Source organism: Cajanus cajan, chromosome 5, assembly GCF_000230855.2.
Source record: "Cajanus cajan strain Asha chromosome 5, NIPB_CcT2T_4, whole genome shotgun sequence".
NCBI lineage: Eukaryota > Viridiplantae > Streptophyta > Magnoliopsida > Fabales > Fabaceae > Cajanus > Cajanus cajan.
Genome location: NC_138521.1, coordinates 48310492 through 48331605, shown reverse-complemented (window position 1 = coordinate 48331605; position 21114 = coordinate 48310492). Strand labels below are relative to the sequence as shown.

Sequence of the window (21114 nt, the reverse complement as noted above, 5' to 3'; positions counted from 1 at the left end):
TATTTTATGTTTTTTATTATATATATAGATAAATAGGTCAATCTATTACATCTAACAAACTTTTTATAAGTTTAAGTTCAGTCTGCTCAGATATATAGAACTTTTTAAAAGTCTAAACTTGACCATTTTATTAAATAAATCAAGTTAGACCATAAGTTGTTGTTTAACATTTAGTCTATTCTCATCTCATTCTTAGGCTCGCATGTATTTAATAAAATAAAAATCTTTAAATTAATGATGCAAATAGGCATGACAAAAAGATATATGAACATACATGCATAATAATGGATAGCTTAGATGATACTTTATATTCATAGTTATAAATACTAGCTAAATAAAATCATTGAATATTCATATGTTTATCTTGTGTTTTTAACATACACAAAAAAAAAAATCTTGTATTTTTTATATTAGTTTTAATATTTTAACAAAATTAATGCTAAATATAAGTTCAATAAATTTAACTTTAAATATAAGCTTAATTTATTTTTAATACCTTTTAATTTAAAAAAATTATAAATAACTATAGATATTTACAAGTATTTTTAAAATTAGTAAATATTCATTTAACGATACTTACACAAGTATACTAGTATAGAATATGTATGGAAAGATTTTATCTGACGGAATAGACACGAAGAGGAATAACTATCCTCAAAAAATCCCATTGTCATCCCTTGGTGTAAGAAAACTAAACTCGTAAAAAATTACTTGTATAATTTTATGAGTTTAATTTTAATGCGAAATGAGTGTAAAAAAATATAGATTTAAATGTTTTAATTCTTCATTTTATATGGATTTTGATTTTATCCCTTTTAATATTTTTTAATCTCTTATTATTTTAAAGTTAAAATTTTTTGGTTTGTTTTAAAATCTGACTCTACCAATACGATCAGAGTCAAGATACATAACTTAGTACGTAGGCTGGGTACCTGTAGGACAAAAAAAAAACATATTCACACTGTACCAAACTTTTATGATCATATCATGTTTTAAATAGTCTATCGTAGTTTAGATAAATTATAATTACACCTCGCTTAATTAATAAATATACCCTCCTATTCAAATTATTCTTGTCACTCACTCCCTTTCATCAATTTTCAACGCATCTCATTCCTCTATTGCTCACTCTTTTCCTTCGTCATTCAGCCCTTCTTCAACCATGCACATCCTCTTTTGTCACCTGATATTTTATGTTAACATACAAATAAAAATTAAATTTTAAAAAATAATAAGGTGTAACTAAAAATTAAATAGGTAAAAATTATCAAAATTTATTTACAATTTCTTTTTATGAATTTGATAAGTACTTTCTAAAATTATGTTTTAACTAAAAGCAACAAACTCACACTTCACTCTTCAGATAATATGTATCGGGCTTTGATGAATCTAAGAGAAAGAGTCTCAAGCCAACCTCAACTAAAGAAAGCAAATGATATTTACTGTTTTCTCTTTTTAATAAATATCTTTCCTTTTTATTTTATTTTTTCAATGAATTCTTCAAATACCCTTTTAATTTATACTCTTTTTGAAATATTAATTATTTTAAAAATCTATCTTTTTCATTTACCTATTTATATCTCTGACAACTTTTTGTTGATTTTTTTTTTTACATATTCACTTCTTGTACTGGGGAATTGAATACCTCTTCAACTAGTGTACAACACGAAAGGGTATTCGGCTACAAGGAAAGCCAGATACTCATCACCACCAAAACCACCTCACCCTAAGCCTAGCAGCCGCCCAGAAATCACGAAGGTTGAAGGTCAAGTACTAGTTCAGCTAATGCATAACCCGAAAGGGTACTCGGTCATAACACAAGCCGAATACCCCTTATTATTGAAGCCACATTACATTAATCTTGGTTAGATAATAGAGGTCCACGTCAGCCCAAATTAAGGAATAAAACTCAAGTTATTAATCCCTTAATCAAAAAGGCCCACCAGGCCCAAATGAGTCACTATAAATACAATATTGATGGGACAGAAAGACATGTATGATTATTTAATACTATAACATTCATTGCTCTAAACCGAACACTGACTTGAGTGATAAAGGCATCAAGGTGCTCCTCTAGGTCGGTAGTTCCATCATATCGTTCCACAGCCAAGTTTTTCCAATTGTCTGGTAAACGTGCGCTGGCGATCTCGGGAGTGAACGGTGTTCTCCCTTGTCGTCGTTGTTGATCAAGTGTTGTTGTCGTTGCTCCCTCAGGCGGCCCGGGAATTCTTGGCTCTTTGTACCACCCCGACGATTCCCCCTGATCGTGTGTAGACCGGGTGTTGGGGGTGTTGTGGGATGGGTGCCAGGAGCGGTTGTCACTCCTAAGTTCCGCGTTCTTCTTTCTTAGAATGGACAATTCATGGGCATCTTTTTCCCGAAGCCTTTTCAATTCCAACATTTCGACCCTTAGTTGTTCTATGGCGGACGATGGGTTAGCCGGCTGTGAACGATCTTCGTACGATTCTTCCATCCCTTCTCTCGTTTGATTTGCCTGCTGTGTGGGTTCTCTGGGCATTCCAAGGTTGTGAACGGCAGTGTTTTCCTGTTGACTTCTTGTTGCTACCATCTCAGTTCAGGGTCGAAAATCGTTTTGGTTTCGGCCCCACGGTGGGCGCCAAAATGTTCCTGTCTAGAAGTCACGGTTGTCGTTCCTTCTTCTTCTAAGTCTTCGGTGCCGACCGGATACTGTCTTCAGAGGGTGGGGGAGGGTACCTGCAAAGGCACTCCGACGCTCAAGTCAGTGTTCGATTTAGAGCAATGAATGCTATAGTATTAAATAATCATACCTGTCTTTCTGTCCCATCAATATTGTATTTATAGTGACTCATTTGGGCCTGGTGGACCTTTTTGATTAAGGGATTAATAACTTGAGTTTTATTCCTTAATTTGGGCTGACGTGGACCTCTATTATCTAATCAAGATTAATGTAATGTGGCTTCAATAATAGGGGGTATTCGGCTTGTGTTATGACCGAGTACCCTTTCGGGTTATGCATTAGCTGAACTAGTACTTGACCTTCAACCTTCGTGATTTTTGGGCGGCTGCTAGGCTTAAGGTGACGTGGTTTCGATGGTGATGAGTATCCAACTTTCCTTGTAGCTAAATACCTTTTCGAATTGTACACTGGTTGAAGAGGTATTCGATTCCCCAGTACAGAATACCCTTTCGTGTATTATACATTTACAATGCAGAATAAATTCTTATACTTATAAAGAATGCTGGTTTAGCTTTGAGCTGTTTTGGAAGTTCCATTTACACCTCTTTAGCAAGTGCATGTTCCTATTTGAAGAGTCGTGATTAGTGATTACACCTTGAAAATGAAAAGTGTTTCACACAAATGATCAATATTGACATTTTTAAGGTGATCTTACCTTCTCAGCAGGTGGAAGATCCTTGGCAAGTTTACAAGTATGATACAGAACCAGTTGATCATGGACCATGTAGTAATTTTTCATCAATCACCAGCCACGAGTACTTAGCATGTTCATAAAGAAATCGAGAAAAAAATATCTAGAAAAAGAAAAAAGAAAGTACGTCGCAACCGCTGTGCTTTTATATACACGGAATACACACGTACATAGGTGCAAATAATGGTGTTAGGCTTTCTAACCCGTGCCAATTACATCAAATTGGCATTAAGACAATGTAGTATATTCCATTATAAACTGGTCAAACCTTAATGTCTTGAGGGATTTTACATGGGATCAATCGATCATTGATCATGGCTGCTGAAGCAGCTGGTTGGAGACCATATCTGCGCATATTTGGAGAATGAAAACACTCTGCACTTGGAAACCTGATGGCCCTGTTGTTCAGGTACTGAGCTTCTCATACTTTCAGCTTTCAACTGTGCCCTTCTCAGCTTGTTTAGGATCTTGTCCATTGAAGACGATCTCTTCTTTTCTAATTTCATCTGCGTCAAATATCATCATGCTCAGAAGAGATTAAAATTGCCCCTGCTATCCTTATATTATTATATATACACTCTACATATATTTTCTGAGCTTTACTATACTTCAGTGTAGCATTAACATCCTCCTTCAATGAATTTAATATCTTGCTTTTAACCAATGATAATATGAAAACGAATTTGTTAGTCCCTAGACATACATGCCGTAATAAAGTAAAATATTTTAAGGATATTTTTGGATAAACTTATTTAAAAACACTTCTATAAGAAAAAAATAAGAAAGAAAAATGAAATAAACTTCTTTATAAAGTCTATCTGAATACAAATTTATAACTTTGGAGAGTTTTTCTATTAAAGTTATTTTCGATAGACAAACTTTCAAAAATGCTTAATAGAAAAGTTTATTTCTTTTTCCTTTTTTCTATTTTCTCTGTTATGAGTATTTATGTTGAAGTTTATCCTTCTAAATATTATAAAGATAGAATAGAAAAAACCTCAAGTTTCCTGATTGCCGTTTCAGCCTTTGCCTTCTGCAAATTCTCCCACGCAATGATTTTGGCTTCCTCTCTCTGTATCCTGCACCAAAACAGAAGTTCGTTGATAAATGCACAAGTAAAACAATAGCATTCTATTTCACTCTCTGGATGAATGTTGAAGAGATCCAAATATCTTGTCCATGATGATCTAAGGAACTGAAAAGCATTCTTTAGCATCCTCCAAACAGATTCTATATCTACAAATTGTTCTGCTGCAACACTTTTAGCCAAGGAACCAAAAGGACTACTACAATGAGTTTTTAAAAACATGGTATTTAGTATTTAAGCAACATACTTGGAAGTGTCCATATTTGGTTCGTCATTTTCCCAACATGATGCTTGTGTTTCGGCACTAATTGCTCTTGAGTCTTTGCTGTGCAGTGAGTCTTTATTGGCCAATTTGGTTGCATGCCTCTTGGACCACCTGATAATAGTAGCTTGACTGTCAACTTGCACATCTCTAACCTCTAACTTAGGAGAATGGCATTCTTGTTGATCCACTACTGAAGTAGCAGAAGATTTAGGAGATGAATGCGCATCATTCTCTGTCTCTGAAGGACTCATTTGGGTACCTTTATCACACCTCGAGGAATGAGATGTTAGGTTCTCCTCATTCATCGTTTCATCATGTTTCTCATCTGTAAATTAAAATAAATGAATCATTTTCAACATTTAGGTTCCTGGATGTCAACATAATATAATTTAGATTATACGGTAAAGAAGGTGTTGTGACCACCTTATCCTAGTGATTTAGAACAATAAATAAACACTCTGCAACACTTTCACCGATTTACCTCCTAGTCGTAGATAACCCAACTACCCAAGACCAAAGTTGCCATATTAAATTAGCGAATGATTAAACAATTAATATACTTAGCAAAATCCTTTATTTATTTTATGAATGAATTTTGTCTTGTTGCCCAATGTGATCTGAATACAACACAGGGTGCATTAATTATCCCTTGAAATCTAGTCACAAACCGTAGCCATCACATGTCAGAAACAGTTTTCCCTTCCACTAATCAGTTGATACACATGAAGCATCTTTTATATATATAGAATATGCAATGTAATTTGAGAAATCCAGTGGTAGTCTTGAAAATTTAATAATTTTGGCATTAACATCGAGAAGATCACTCTTACTGTACTTAAACCCATTTAACTATTTACCTAATACAAAAAGCCATAAATTTCTTAGGCTAAGATAACAACTATGATGAAATTATTATATGATCCAGAGCACTACATGGCTATTCTCAGAACCAATCTTCATCTAAACCAGTCAAGGTTTTCAGCTTAGGAAGAAAAAATTAATAAAATTTTTATTATGTGTTACATTGAGATTGATGGGGTGCACATTGTTATTTAACTATTTACCTTGAGAAATATGAGATGATTGGTCACAGGGCAGTTGAGAGCACGTGGGTGCAGTGGACATCGAAGAAAGTAACACCTCATTATTCTCATAGCCAAAAACGGTGGCATCATGTGCATCATAATGGTGAACAGAAACAGCAACCGGTGCCAAGACCCCAGTGGAGAAGGGTGAACCCACCACTAAGTTCCTCACAACCAAACCTTGGCGCAGAGGAACCACAGGCGAATAATTGGAGTAGAAAGCAGCCACTCCAGGAGGCACAATTGGGCCGCTAATGGACTTGGGCCGACGCTGAAGCTGTGCATGCGAGCTTCTGCTCTCAGCATAGGCCGAAACTGGGCTACAAATCCACCTCTCGGCCTCGTCCCATTTAGAAGGCATTGTTCTTCCACCGCTCAGCGGTGTTATCAACCCTGACATAGTGTGTCTTCTGCTGATGCTGCTTGAAGGCTTCGAAACTCTCTCTGAGCTCCACCCCTTTTGGTTCCCGAGGCTTCTGTAGTATGGATCCCCTGGACTTGGGAAAGAACCCAAGTTCTGGAAAGAAGATGAACAACTCTTCTTCATCATCACACACTCACTGTGAAGCCAGAACAGAAGAATTAATCCTATCCCACTATGAAAATGGGAAACTCAACATATTTTGACTTGTCTATGTAAAACCCTCTTTCTACTTTTACGTGTGAGGTTCATATCTCGCTGTACTTAAATCTGATTAGATTCGTTGTACCCAAAAAGAAACAACGTTAGATTTTGACTAGTCATGAGTCGTGACTCAACCACTTTGTAATGTTACACCAAAAGAGAGGGTAACATAACAATAACAACAACTACTAGAACAATTAACAAACACTAGTTGTACTGCATTAAAATATGTTACAACGAATATGAAACTAGAAAATCTTGTTGCTAAAGCATGGTAGAGTAGAGTGTTACCGGTTTTTGTCTAGTGACCATGATGTTTAATCGGTTTTAAGTAACGTTTTTGTGACGTTCATGGAATGTGGATGTGTTATATATTGTGAGAGGAGACATGTCACGTTAGTAGAAGCTGAGGGAAGTAACCATTTTTCTTAGGACAAGAACCATTCATTGAAGATGGAATAATGAGAGTGAGGAAGGTGGGTTAAGAGGGAGCAGGACGTGGACACGAGCGGTGAAACATTTTGTAGATTTCAGAAAAACCCATCCTTGCACTTGTCATGTCGGGTGTAAATTCCAAATGCACTCACATGCAGTGTACCGCAAAAAATATATTAATTTAGGTGATTTTTGTCTCGTGATAGAAATCAAAGTTAGCATTGGAGGACATGTTTGTTCAAATGGGACAAAATCGGGTTAAGATGGTATATGGGGGCTCTACTTCATTTACTCTGTGTGGCACCTGCTCTATTTGAATATATATATATATATATATATGTAAGAGAGATTTAGTTATTTAATTTTTAAAATAATGAAAAATAATTTTATAAATTGTTGTGAATATTTTGGTAATCATAATGAAATTAAATTATCTTAAAATTTAAAATGTGTTATAAAAGGGAGAAAAATAGAGAGAACAAAGAAGACAATATAAGATGGAGAATAGAATCTGACTTATGTATTATCTTTGGGAGATGACTAACTTATTTATAAGTACATGTGGTAACTGAACAATTACACAATAAAAGAAATAATACATAACGGAAATATAAATGGTAATGATTGATAATGAATATTGGCATCCACTAATTAAGCCACTAATTATCATTCATAACACTTCCCCTTGGATGTCCAATATTTAGAATGTGCCTCGTTAAAACCTTACTAGGAAAAATCCTGTGGGATAAAAACCTAGTGAAGGAAAAAGAGTACATTATTCATAAATATTTATTTCTCCCCCTCATGCATACAATCTTTAAGACGACGGAGTCCAATCTTGTGTATCAACTGTTCAAAAACTTTTCTTGGAAGTGACTTTGTAAAGAGATCTACTAGGTTGTCACTTGAACGGACTTTTTGAACATTTATATTACCATTCCTTTGAAGATCATGAGTAAAAAAGAATTTTGGTAGAATATGCTTTGTTCTATTTCCCTTTATGTATCCATCTTTCAATTGTGCAATACATGCATCATTATCTTCATATATAACTGTCGATGTCATTTTTCCAGAAGATAAACCACAAGTTTCCTCTATGTGTTGAATCACAGATCTTAGCCAAACACATTCATGACTTGCCTCATGTAATGCTAAAATTTCAGCATGATTAGATGAAGTGGCTGATATGGTTTGTTTTACAAATCGCCATGAAATGGCTGTACCACCACTTGTAAACAAATATCTTGTTTATGATTTACCATTATGAGGATCTGACAAATAACCTGCATCTGCATAATCATTTAGTTCTGGTTTGGGAACATTTGAATATAATAATCCCATATCTATTGTACCTTTAAGATAACGAAGGATTTGTTTAACTTCATTCCAATGTCTTCGTGTAGGTGAAGAACTATATCTTGCTAAAAAATTAACAGCAAATACTATATCAGGTTGTGTATAATTAGCAAGGTACATTAGTGCTCCTATGGCACTAAGATATGATACTTCGGGACCAAGTATTTCTTCATCCTTTTCTTGGGGTCTAAATGGATCTTTGTTAACATCTAAATATCTTACAACCATAGGAGTGCACAATGGATGTGATTTGTCCATATAAAACCTTTTAAGCACCTTTGTTATATAAGTTTCTTGATGCACAAGAATTCCATTTTTTAAGTATTCAACATGCAATCCTAGACAAAACTTTGTCCTTCCTAGATTCTTCATTTCAATTTCTCTCTTTAAGCAATCTATTGCTTTTGAAAGCTCTTCAGGAGTTCCAATAATGTTTATGTCATCTACATAAACTACAATTATGAAAAATCTGTTTTCAGATCTTTCTATAAATATACACGGAAAAATTGGATCATTTTTATATCCTTTTTGTAACAAGTATTCACTTAGTCGATTATACCACATACAACCTGATTGCTTTAGCCCATATAGGGACTTATTCAATTTGATCGAATAATCTTCTTTAGAAATTGCATTGTCAGGTAAATTAAATCCTTCTAGGAGTTTCATATAAATGTCAGCATCAAGAGAGCCTTATAAATATGTTGTAACTACATCCATTAGATGTAAATTAAGTTTTTCGTGTACAACCAAACTAATTAAATATCAAAAAGTGTTTGCATTCACTACAGGTGAATATGTCTCTTCAAAATCAATATCAGGTCTTTGTGAAAAATCTTGAGCAACTAGTCTTGCTTTGTATCTCACAATTTCACCATTTTCATTTTATTTTTGCACAAAAACTCATTTGTATTCAATTGGTTTTACACATTTTGGTGTACGTAGTACTGGTCCAAAAACTTTTCGTTTAGCAAGCGAGTCTAATTTTGCCTCAATTGCATCTTTCCATTTTGGCCAATCATTTCTTTGTCGAAAATCATTGGTGGACTTTAGTACTTCATCCTCAATATCATTTATTACATTTAACGCTATATTATATGCAAACATGTCATCAATATTGACATTATTTCGATTCCATCGTATTCCATGCATGACATAATTTATTGAGATCTCTTCATTTTCAATAATTTTAGGTACTTGAGTTTCTTTTAGAACTGAAATATTAGTTATGTCAGAGGAATCTTTTTGAGTTTTTACATCCCAATTTGGTCATTTTTCTCTTTAGCTCCCTTTTTTATTCGAGAATTCTTATCCTTGGAACCAATTGGTCTACCACGCTTCAGGCGTATTTGTGACTCGTTTGCAATATTAGATTGTCCAACAGGGACTTTGACTCTTATTGGAGAATTATTCGCTCATACTAGGCATGGCAATCTAACCCATCCCCGTGGTTACCCGCCCGAACCTGCCCCGATTTGGACGGGGAAAACCTGTGTTTATCGGGTTCGGGTTCTGGTTCGGATTTTCTCCGATTGATAAAATCGGGGGCGGGGGCGGGGACGGGGATGTTAATACCCACCCTGCCCCCGCCCCCATACCCGCCCCCGCTGTTGAGTGTCTTTTATGCATGATTTACACTCAACTTTTGGTACTCTTTTTGGTACTTGTAGATATTTATATATGTTATTTTACCCCCTAAATTGGAAAAATCAAAGTATATTAAAAGGATAGAAGAGTAGTAGCAAAATCTTAATGTTTTCCCTCCATTTTTATAGAAAAATTGAGAAGACAAAGTTCCACAGCCATAGCTGTGGTTTTAGAGCTATAGCTGTGGAAATCTGGGGAGAAATTTTGAAGGCCAGAAACTTGCAGCTATAGCTGTGGTCCTGCAACTATAGCTGTGGAAATCTGGAATGCTCATTTTTGGTTCCAGAGACTTGAAGCTATAGCTGTGGATCTGGAGCTCGAGCTGTGGAAATCTGAAATACAATTTGAAGCTCCAGAGAGTTGAAGCTAAAGCTGTGAACTCAAAGCTAAAGCCATGGAGCACCTAGGACCCAACAAAAACTCCAGAGATCCACAGCCATAGCTGTGGCTTCACAGCTGCAGCGCTGGAGGTTCCTTACGCTTGAAGGAGTTGCCACAGCTATAGCTGTGAAACCACAGCTGCAGCTTTGGAGGTTTCTTCACCCTGAAGGACTCTCCACAGCCATAGCCGTGGATCTACAGCTGCAGCCGTGGGAGAAAAAATCACTCTTTGCCCCTATTTTAAAGCTCATATAAAAGGGCAAAAATCTGAAGAAAGGGGGCATAACAAACAGAGGAGAAAGAACAGAGTAAGGAGGACTTGAAGAGAGAACCAGAGGAGGAACTACTACTTGGGCAGCTGGGTCATTTGGGAACGAAGCCCAACCCCTTGTTTTCATCTCCAACTTTGTAATCTCTTCTTTTACTTCTTAGATCTTGTAATGGCCATGTGTGGCTAAACTTATTAAGGATTGGTTGGATGTAACTACTAACTCCTCTTCTTCTTAAATATATGCATTTTGATCTCATTATTTGTGCATCGATTCTTCTCTTAATGCTTATATCGGCTTGATCACCCGTTGTATGAATATTTGGTTTTTGAATCCAGTTGGAAAACGTTTTTGAAAACCCGAACTGAATCTTGCACCTAATCATTTCTTGTTCTAGGAATAGGCTTGATTTGGTTAGTCACATTGTTCAAGTCATTGGTCTTAATGCAAAGTGTTAAACTCAAAACATAGAGGAATCATGTTTTGAGCTTAATGACTTTAGGATTCAACCTTGAGGAATCTTGTTGGATTATTTAATGAACGTGGAAATAATGGAATTAGAATCGCATGTATTTTAAGAAGATCTATGAGTTAGCAAGTGCTTCTGAACCAATCCTTGTTTCTTAACTATTGTCTTTACTACTTTTAGTTTATTGTGTGATTCTACCCTATCTTCACTCAGTTGCAATCATAACATCATTCTCATTTAAGTCATTAGAGCAAGAATTACTAAACACTCAAATCCCTGAGGACGATATTTGAATACTACTTCGAAACTTGGTTCACTTGCCAAGTGGTGTGTTTGCGAAAAACCTCATCAAGTTTCTGGCGCCGTTGCCGGGGATTTGGTGCTATTTAGTAATTCTCAATCTTGTGATTTTGTAATTTTGTAAATAATTCATTTTGTGAATATTTATAATATAGAGATATTTTTCTTGTTTTGTTTTGTGGACTCACCTTGTTGTGCAGACTTCTTGGAATTGTATGCGAGGGAAAACTCCAGCCGAGGAATTACATTTTGACCCTGAAATTGAAAGAACGGCAAGGAGGAACAACAGTAGAACAAGAAGGCTTAGACAGTTAGAGATAACCCAAAAACAACAGCAGGATCTTCTGAGTTCTTCAACTTCATCAAATCAACCATTCCTTGAATCAGAAATGGCTGAAGAGGGAACAGGTGGACCAGCTAGGCAGCCAAGAAGGACCCTAGGTGATTATGCACAACAACATGGTCCTAGGCATTTCTTTAGCATTGCAGCTCCAAATACTTCTAGAGAAATGGAGATGAAGCCTGCCTTCCTTACTTTGGTTAGCTAACAACAATTTGCTGGCCTTGATCATGAGGACCCATACTCACACCTTTCAAATTTCTATGAGCTATGTGGAACAATGGGAATTCCTGAAGGTGATGAGGAAGTTGTATACTTGAGGTTGTTTCCATTCTCTTTAACAGGAAAAGCTAAAGTTTGGTTACAATCTAACCCAAATCAAAGTTTGACAAGCTGGGGTGATGTGGAAAATAAGTTTGTGAATAGATTCTATCCTTCATCCAAGTACATTAAGGCCAAGTCAGAAATTACTACTTTTAGGCAAGGTGCAGATGAACCATTTTGTGAAGCCTGGGAGAGATTTAAGTCATTGCTTAGAAAATGTCCTAACCATGGGTTTGAGGATATAGCTCAACTCAACTTCTTTGTGAATGGAATCAAGCCTGAGGTGAAGATGTTACTGGATGCAGCAGCTGGTGGCACCATAATGACTGTGAGCCCAGAAGAAGCTACTCAAATCATAGAATCTTTGGCATCTTCTGATCACCAAGCAGAGCATGGGAGACACCAATCTCATAAAAGAGGGGTTCTTGATCTTAGTACTAATGATGCAATCCTTGCTCAGAACAAGCTGCTGTCTCAACAGATTGAAGCACTGACTAAGCAGATGACCAAGATTCCACAAAAGCTTCATGCTATTGCTTCTTCTTCAACTTAATCAAATTCTTCTCTAAAATGTGATTTTTTTGGGGGAGATCATCCCAATGGTCACTGTTCTGAAACTCCAAATGAAGAAGAAGTCAACTATGTGGGCAACCAACAAAAAGGAGGTAATTTTAATTCCCATAATTATAATACTAACAATTATATTCAGGGGAATCAAGGTTGGAGAAACAACAACAACCAAGGATATGGATAGAGGAATGAAGCTGGACCATCCAATAGGCCACCACAATAATCACAGCAACAACAACCTGTGTATCCCTCTATGCATGAAAGAACTAGTAAATGGGAGGAGACTCTAAACCAGTTCATGCAGGTATCTATGAACAACCAGAAAAACACTGAAGCTTCCATCAAGAATTTGGAGGTGCAGGTGGGTCAGCTAGCTAAACAATTAGCTGACATGTCTAAAGGCCCATTTTCAGCCAACACCAAGACCAACCCCAAGGAGTATTGCCAAGCCATAATAACAAGAAGTGGGAAGGTAGTTGGTAGTGATATTGGGGTGAGTGGTGACAATAAGGGTGCTGATAATAAGGAATAAAATAGGGAATTTAAGGAGGTTGAGGAAGAAAGTGAGAAGAATGAGGGAGAAAACCATAAGAGTGAGAGTGTAAATAGTGAGAAAATAAGAGAGAAAAATGAAGTTGAGAAGGAGAAGAATAAAAAGAAGGGCAAGGAAGTCAATTCTACTGTTCCTGTAAAGAACTTACCTTACCCTCATGCTCCTTCCAAGAAAGAAAAAGAAAGGCAGTTCCTGAGATTTCTGGATATCATTAAGAAGCTATAGATTAATATTCCTTTCACTGAAGCCATGGAGCAAATGCCCACGTATGCTAGGTTCATGAAGGAATTGTTAACTAAGAGGAGAAGAATTCTTGAAGAAGAGATTGTGGAGATTGAGGCAGGATGCAGTGCTATTATACAAAAGTCTCTACCTCAAAAGTCCAGAGATCCAGGCAGTTTCATTCTCCATGTATCAATCGGTAATCTTTTAGTGGGTAAGGCACTCTTAGACCTTGCAGCCAGTATTAATTTGATGCCCTTACCCATGCTGAAGAAGATAGGAGAAGTGGAAGTGAGACCTACAAGAATGACCTTACAGTTGGCAGACAGATCCATTAAGCTTCCACATGGTATAGCGGAAGATATGATCATGAAGGTTGATAAGTTCATGTTTCCGGTTGATTTCGTAGTCATGGATATGGAAGAGGATGTAGAAGTTCCTTTGATATTGGGCAGACCCTTCATGAAGACAGCTAGAGTTATCATAGACATGGATGATGGAAAGCTGAAGGTGAGAGTTCAAGATGAAGAAGTGAGTTTCAATGTATTTGAAACAACGAAGTTTCCAAAAGGTAACAAAGATTGCTTTAGAATTGATGTATTAGATGATGCGTACTTGGAAACTCAAAATGATTTCAAGAGCTCATCGCCACTAGAGAAGGCTTTGCCTATCTCTAACGAAGAATTGGAAAAGGTCATTGGTAAAGCTTGTCATCTGCCAGTGAGATTGGAACATAAAGAATTTTGGGCTTTGAAGGCCTTAAATTATGATTTGAAGGCAACAGGGGAGAAAAGAAAGCTTCAATTGCATGAATGGGAAGAAAGGAGATTGAAAGCTTATGAGTCCTCTAAGTCTTACAAGCACAAAGCCAAGATATATCATGACAGGAAAATTATGAACAGGAACTTTCAACCTGGCCAGCAAGTATTACTGTTCAATTCCAGGTTGAAACTTTTCCCTGGGAAGCTTAAATCTAAGTGGTCAGGTCCTTTCTCAATTAAATCTGTCAAATCATATGGAGCAATTGAACTTGAGGATCCTGCCTCTGGAAGGACGTGGCTAGTTAATGGTCAGAGGCTCAAGCATTATTTGGGTGGTGAGGTTGAGAGATTCACTGCCAGCACACATTTGAAGGAGCCATGAGCAAACAGGATTGTCAAGCTAAAGACATTAAATTAGCATGTTCTATTTTACTTTCTGTTTTTAGATTCTCAGTTTTCGTTTGAATAGTGAGTAGTTAGGAGTTTTTGTTCATAAGTGCTTGATTTCAGTATGAATGTTGCTTGATGATTGACATGTTTTGGAATGTGTTAATATTTCTGATCTAGTTAAAGTTTTATTTGTGTATTGTGTGTTAAGTTTTAGGATGTTATTTTGTTTATAGTGGTGCTGCATTGTTTTGGCTGTTGGGTCTGTAATCATTTTGATAATATGGAGTGTGGAGTGAAATATCTTTGTTCATAGGGAGGTTTGAGTCCATGTTGTTTGTGATGTTTACTATGGGTGGTGACTTTGGCTGAAATGTTTGGGGTCTACTTTTTCAATAGGCAAGCTGCTAATATGATTTTGCTTTATAGTGCTTATGCAATTTGAAATTAGAGTTAGAAAGGGAACTGTCAAGAAGTTCAATAAAGAATTTGATTTAGTTAGTTTCCAAAAGGTTCCCCAAATTTCATGCCTTAGGAAGTAAATCATATCCATTAGGCACCTTGTTGTTTATTCAGAGTGGCACCAGTGGCTTAGAGTATAATTTTGAAGGTGGGTTTCTTGTAATCAATCTATATTGTTTCAAATGGAAAGTGGAAATTCAAAATTTTGTTCTTAAGACTCACAGCTGCAGCGCCAAAGCCACCGCTATGGCCATAACTCTCTGCCAAACTTTTTGATTTATATTATTTCTCACCGCTCCAGCGCCAGGCACACAGCTAAGGCGCCAAGTTTCTATCTTGCATATTAAATTTCCAGCGCTCAAGCGCCAAAGCTGTAGCCTTAGTGCCAACCCTCTGGAACCATTTTTGGTTTTAAACTCATCCACCACTGCAGCGGTGGTGCTGGAGCTTGAGCGGTGGGGCGTGGAGTAAGTTTAAATAAAAAGGAGAGGAACAGTTTTCAGTCAGTTTTAAAAACTAAACATTCCCCTCTACCTTTTTGTCTCTCTTTTTCTCTCGCCCACTCTTGTAAACCTTCCATCTCCTACACTCGTGTTCTTCTTTTCTCGTCTCTAGCAAACCTTCCATCTCTCACATCTCATCTTCCTTAGGGTCACATTTTTCTTACTCCAAAACATCAAAACCCTCTCTTGTTACGTGGATTACAAGGTAAAGCTCTCATCTTTCTTCTCTTTTTCTTCTTTGCATGGAAGGTGGTTGTGAGTTCTTCATTTCTTCGAACCTTTTTTGTAATCTCTCATCATCTTTTAACTTTTTGATTGGTTTGGAAGTAGACTAAAAGGGAATGGCATGATTTTGGGTGTTTGAATTCTCAATGTGAACATGCATGATGTCTGCCTGTTTTGTGTTCGAAGAAATGCCTGAATGAGAAAAGTTTGTGATTTGAGCACAATCAAAGTTTTGAAAGAGGTAATCAATGAAATGTTCCAGTTTGTGAAGAATTTTGAACCTTGCATGACAAGCATTTGGCTTTTCTTTCTCATGTCCACCACGTGTTTGGTTAAATGCTTGAGTGACTACGTGTTCTTATTTAAAGTGTAAAATCATTGTGCTTGGTTGATCATTGGTTCCTAGTAGGAAATATTTGCTTGTTCATTGGTGGCTTTGAAATAACTTTAGTGTTTCACATGTGAGAATGTTTATTGATCATTCCTTATGCCCCATGAAGAATTGTGTTTTGTTTGATCAACTTGTAGACTAACTTGGTTGCAAGAATTGGTTGTAGAATTTTTAGATAGTTTGTTCAAGAGGTGGCGGTTCAAGTGAAAGTTCTAAAGCCACTCATAAAATCCCAGATGCACCAACCTCACCACCACCATCTGAAGCGGCCTGGGGACAGTCCTCTATTTTTTGGAGGGGGTGGAGATCAAGGAGATCAAGGTGAACAACTTCATGGTGGGGAGCAGGAGCATGAGCAGGCAATGATAAAGAAGGAGAGGATGGAGGGTCGCTGTCACCCTCGTTCTGAGGAAGAGGAGTTCGACTTTAATTTTATGCCATTTTAAATTCCAGTCATTTTAAATTCCAGTTGTTTTAGTTTCTGTTTTGTTAATTGTTTGGACTATCTGGTAGTTTATATACTTTTTTGTGAATTAACAATAAAAAAAAATGGGAAAAATTGAAAATCATTTTTGAAAGTTAGTAAATGAGATGGTTTTTAGATCAACAAGAGTAAAAACACATCTTTTGATTCACCTTAAAATGTTTTGTTCTGAGACTTGCTTTGAGGTTGCACTCATCCAATTTGCTTGATCATGAAGTTGTGAGATATCTGAGTAGCATGACATGAAAGATCAGTAATTGAACATTTAGCCAAGCTGGTGAGTGAGAGAGACTAAACAGTGCATATATCATATATATTTCCACTTTTGAGAGCCATCATCATAGCATATGTGTTTGCATTGTTTGAGTCTTGAATGATTGTTCTTGTGAGAAAGTTTTGGACAGGATCAAGGCATTCCCTTGTAAATAACTGAAATCTTTTTAAGCCTAGAGCCAAACAGCCAGCCATAATTGAATCCATCCTTTAAAACTTGTTTGAGCCTTAACCTTCAAATCACCTTAAACCTTTCCCAAATACCAACTCATCACCCGCCCCCGCCCCGCTTAATAATATAATTAAAAAAATATTTATATATATATAAACCAAAATTAGAAATATTTATATGTAAAAATTTATATTATTTTTTTCTTTTATTTTTTTATAAATTGTTCATATTTATTTAAAATAAAAAAAAAGAAAAAAATAGGAGCAGGGGCGGGAGCGGTTTAAATTTGCGGGGACGGGGGCGGGGAACGTAAAACCCGCCCCGTTGCCATGCCTAGCTGATACATATGACTTAGTCACCCTTTTTGGATCTGTGAATACATTTGGTAATTGATTAGCTAGATTTTGCAAATGAATTATCTTTTGAACTTCTAGTTTACGTTGTTTTGTACGAGGATCAAGATGAGATAGTGATAATTCATTCCAACTAATATCTTTTTCTAGCTATTTGTGTTCTCTCCCTAATGTGGGGAAAATTAACTCATTAAAAACATGAGATGTGAATTCACCGGCATTATCCAAACAAATTTTCTTAATTGGATAGTTAGGAAAATGAGCTCTTAATCTAATTAGTTGAGCTAATAATCTCGCAAATGTTTGGTTGCGAATTGATAATAAACAAACATGTGACCATCTTGTTGATGCATCAATTAAAATGATAAAATATCTAAATGGTCCACACGAGAGGTGTATTGGTACACAAATATCACTTTGTATCCGTTCTAAAAATATGATAGATTCATCCCCAATTTTTGCTGGTGATGATCTGATTATTAACTTCCCTTGTGAACAAGTAATACATGAGAAAATATTTGATTGAAGACTCTCCTGACTCTTCAATAAATGTCCACATGAATTTTTAATTATTTTTCACATCAGGATAGTCTTAGGGTGACCCAACCGGTCATGCCAAACCTCAATTTATTTTGATTTGTAAACTTTTGGTTTATAATAGTATGTGTTTCAACTGTATTAATATACGTGCAATACAGTCCATAGGAAATAAATATTGATCATAATTTCATTAAATTCTATATTTTTGTACAAATCACAATCAAATTATAATTCAATGATATCTCCATCAATTAAAATAATAGACACATAACATTATGAAAACAAATAATATCAATTATATCAATAGGATTTGAAACCAAACTCTTTAATATTCATTGACGTGACACATGAGTTCAATTACATGACAAGTTGATTATTTCAATCAATTTAATCATGAACAATATCAAAATAAAAATGTAGGAAAACTCAATTCTTTCAAGAAATCACACAAGACCTAAATAGGCTCAAGGACATGCTTCATTAGTCATAATATTTATAAGTATCTCAAATATTACTCAACATTATAATTATGACATTGAAAAAATTATTTCACTTCCGGTGGTGACCTCATTTATATCAAAGAATCAAACAATGTAATATATCTATATCAAAATTTTTTTGTCCACTTCAGGTGAAATTTATTTTATTTTTCACTTTTCATATTATTTTCTCACTTCTAGTGAGAAAAAAATATTAAAATGTCTTTATTTGACAATGTCTTCTAGACCATTACAAAAATATTTTTTGTAATTTTTTTATTTCATCTTTAAAATCAATTGTATTTAAATAAATTTCACAATCATAAAAATACAAATATTCTATCAAATTCATAATATGAAAAACATGGTTACATAATAATGACAAAATATATTACGTCATTGAAATATTGATATTTTTCACTTCTGGTGAGAAAAAATAATAAATTAAAAGAAATTGAATATTCTCTTTTGATAGCATCTTCTAGACACATTTCAAGGATGTATAATTCTTTTTTATTTAATAGTGTCTTCAGGACTACTATAGTGTCTTCAAGAGTATTTTAATACATAACAATGTAAACAATACAAATATTTGATAAAATTCTTATTGTAGAAGATGAATAACTAACCTTGAAATATTTGTTTTGAAAAATATGATTTTCTTCATGAAAATTCTTCATAACTTTATCTTATAGTTGCAACACCAATAGCAGAAAGACTATCGTGCTGATAATGTGTTATAAAAGGGAGAAAAATAGAGAGAACAAAGAAGATAATATAAGATGGAGAATAGAATCTGACTTCTGTATTATCTTTGGGAGATGACTAACCTATTTATAAGTACATGTAGTAATTGAACAATTACACAATAAAGAGAATAATACATAACGGAAATATGGTAATGATTGATAATGAATATTGACATCCACTAATTAAGCCACTAATTATCATTCATAACAAAATGTAAAAATTATATAGTTTAAATTTAATAATTAAATATATGCATTTAATAGAATGTTATAAATGTGATTATTTTACTTGAAAATGTGTATAAATGATTTAGTTATTCAATTTTTAAAATGATGAAAAATAATTTTATAAACTAATGTGGATATTTTGGTAATCATTATGAAATTAAATTATCTTAAAATTTAACAAATTTAAATTATTAAATGTAAAAATTATATAGTTTTAAATTTAATAATTGAATATATGTATTAAATTACATATAAATGTGCCTATTTTACTTGAATATGTGTATATATGATTTAGTTATTCAATTTTTAAAACGATGAAAGATAATTTTATAAATTAATGTGGATATTTTGATAATCATTATGAAATTAAATTATCTTACAATTTAAAAAATTTAAAATCTTAAATGTCAAAATTATATAGTTTAAATTTAATAATTGAATATATGTATTTAATTGAATATTATAAATGTGCCTATTTTACTTGCATATGTGTATATATGATTTAGTTATTTAATTGTTAAAATGATGAAAGACAATTTTATAAATTAATGTGGATATTTTGTTAATCATCATGAAATTAAATTATCTTTTGTTAGTCAAATAGCCTCGTATAACTTAAGAGGGAGGGTGAATTAAGTTTTTCAAATTTTCTTCTTATAAAACCTTTCCGAATTACTTTCTTACAAATTCAATTCCTTAGATAAATTTATATGTAAAGAATGAATGATGATGCAAACTACTCAATCACAATTAATAACAAGTAATTAAAAGTGTAGGGAAGAAGAATTGCAAACTCAATTTTATACTGGTTCAGCCAATCTTGCCTACGTCCAGTCCTCAAGTCTCCCACTTGAGATTTCCACTAATCTTGTAAACCTTACAAGACTTGAATCCTCCAACACCTCGGAACTCCCTTTCCTTGTGTTGAGATTCAAAAACCAACAAAGAGAAAAACCTTTTCTCCTTCACATATCCAATGATCAATTGGGTATTACAGAATGACTCTCTTTGAAGAGTAGATATTACACTTTATAAGAACTTGATGAACTCTTTAGAGATTTTTGCAAATGATTTTGGCCAAGTAGTTTTTGTAAATAGATTTTCACATTAGAGTTCGTAACCTTTCTTTAAAAATTTATAGGTATTTATAGACAATTGTTTCTTAGGTTATGTCTTTTCATGAAGAGTTGTAACCCTCTATAATTTTTTTAGAAAAGAGGCTCTGGTAATCGATTACAAGACTTGGTAATCTATTACAACGTTTTAAGTTCAAAATGTTTGAAACGTTGTATCATTTAAATTCAATTTTTGAAGTTTCATCTTCTGGTATTTGATTACAATGACTGGTAATCGATTACCAGAGAATATTTTAACATTTGAACCTTGAACAAAGAAGTTTTCTTTCTCTGGTAATCGATTACATCAAGTGGTAATTGATTACCAGACAGATATCACCGAATTAGCTTATGAAAACTTAAGATATAGAAAGCTTCTATTTTTCAGTTAAAAATATTTTTGTTTAATCTTTTGAATACTCTTTTTGCTTTCTTTTCAAACAATTTATTCTTATATTCAAAAAGATTAAGTTTAGGTTTTCTTGAAATCCTTATTTTAATGGCCAAGTTAAATTTGCAAATTCTAAAAGTTCATTTTACATACTAAGCTAAGCAGTCAAGACTTATCTAGTTATTACTTGAGATCTTGCTTCTTGATCAACTTGCTTTAACTTGACCTTTATTTTCTTCAATGCTTTGGCATCATCAAAACTT

General features: G+C 34.5%; 1 protein-coding gene and 1 non-coding gene across 3 annotated transcripts; both read right to left on the bottom strand.

Moving 5' to 3' along the window:
- Positions 1-3414: 3414 nt before the first annotated feature.
- On the bottom strand, positions 3415-6922 carry LOC109816166 (uncharacterized). Of its 2 annotated transcripts, XM_020381059.3 has the most exons (5): positions 6764-6922; positions 5827-6407; positions 4745-5087; positions 4408-4489; positions 3415-3916 (listed from the first exon to the last, which is right to left on the bottom strand). In XM_020381059.3, the coding sequence occupies exons 2-5, from the start codon at positions 6395-6397 to the stop codon at positions 3716-3718; spliced, it is 1197 nt and encodes a 398-aa protein (XP_020236648.1). In that variant the 5' UTR covers positions 6398-6407; positions 6764-6922; the 3' UTR covers positions 3415-3715. The 2 variants fall into 2 exon arrangements, with proteins under 2 accessions (XP_020236648.1, XP_082931408.1); XM_083075282.1 differs by lacking the exon at positions 6764-6922 and having other exon boundaries at positions 5827-6686.
- Positions 6923-12121: 5199 nt separating this feature from the next.
- LOC114917049 (small nucleolar RNA R71) lies at positions 12122-12227 on the bottom strand. The gene has a single exon (XR_003805776.1). It is a non-coding gene; the product is annotated as a small nucleolar RNA R71 (small nucleolar RNA).
- Positions 12228-21114: the final 8887 nt, after the last annotated feature.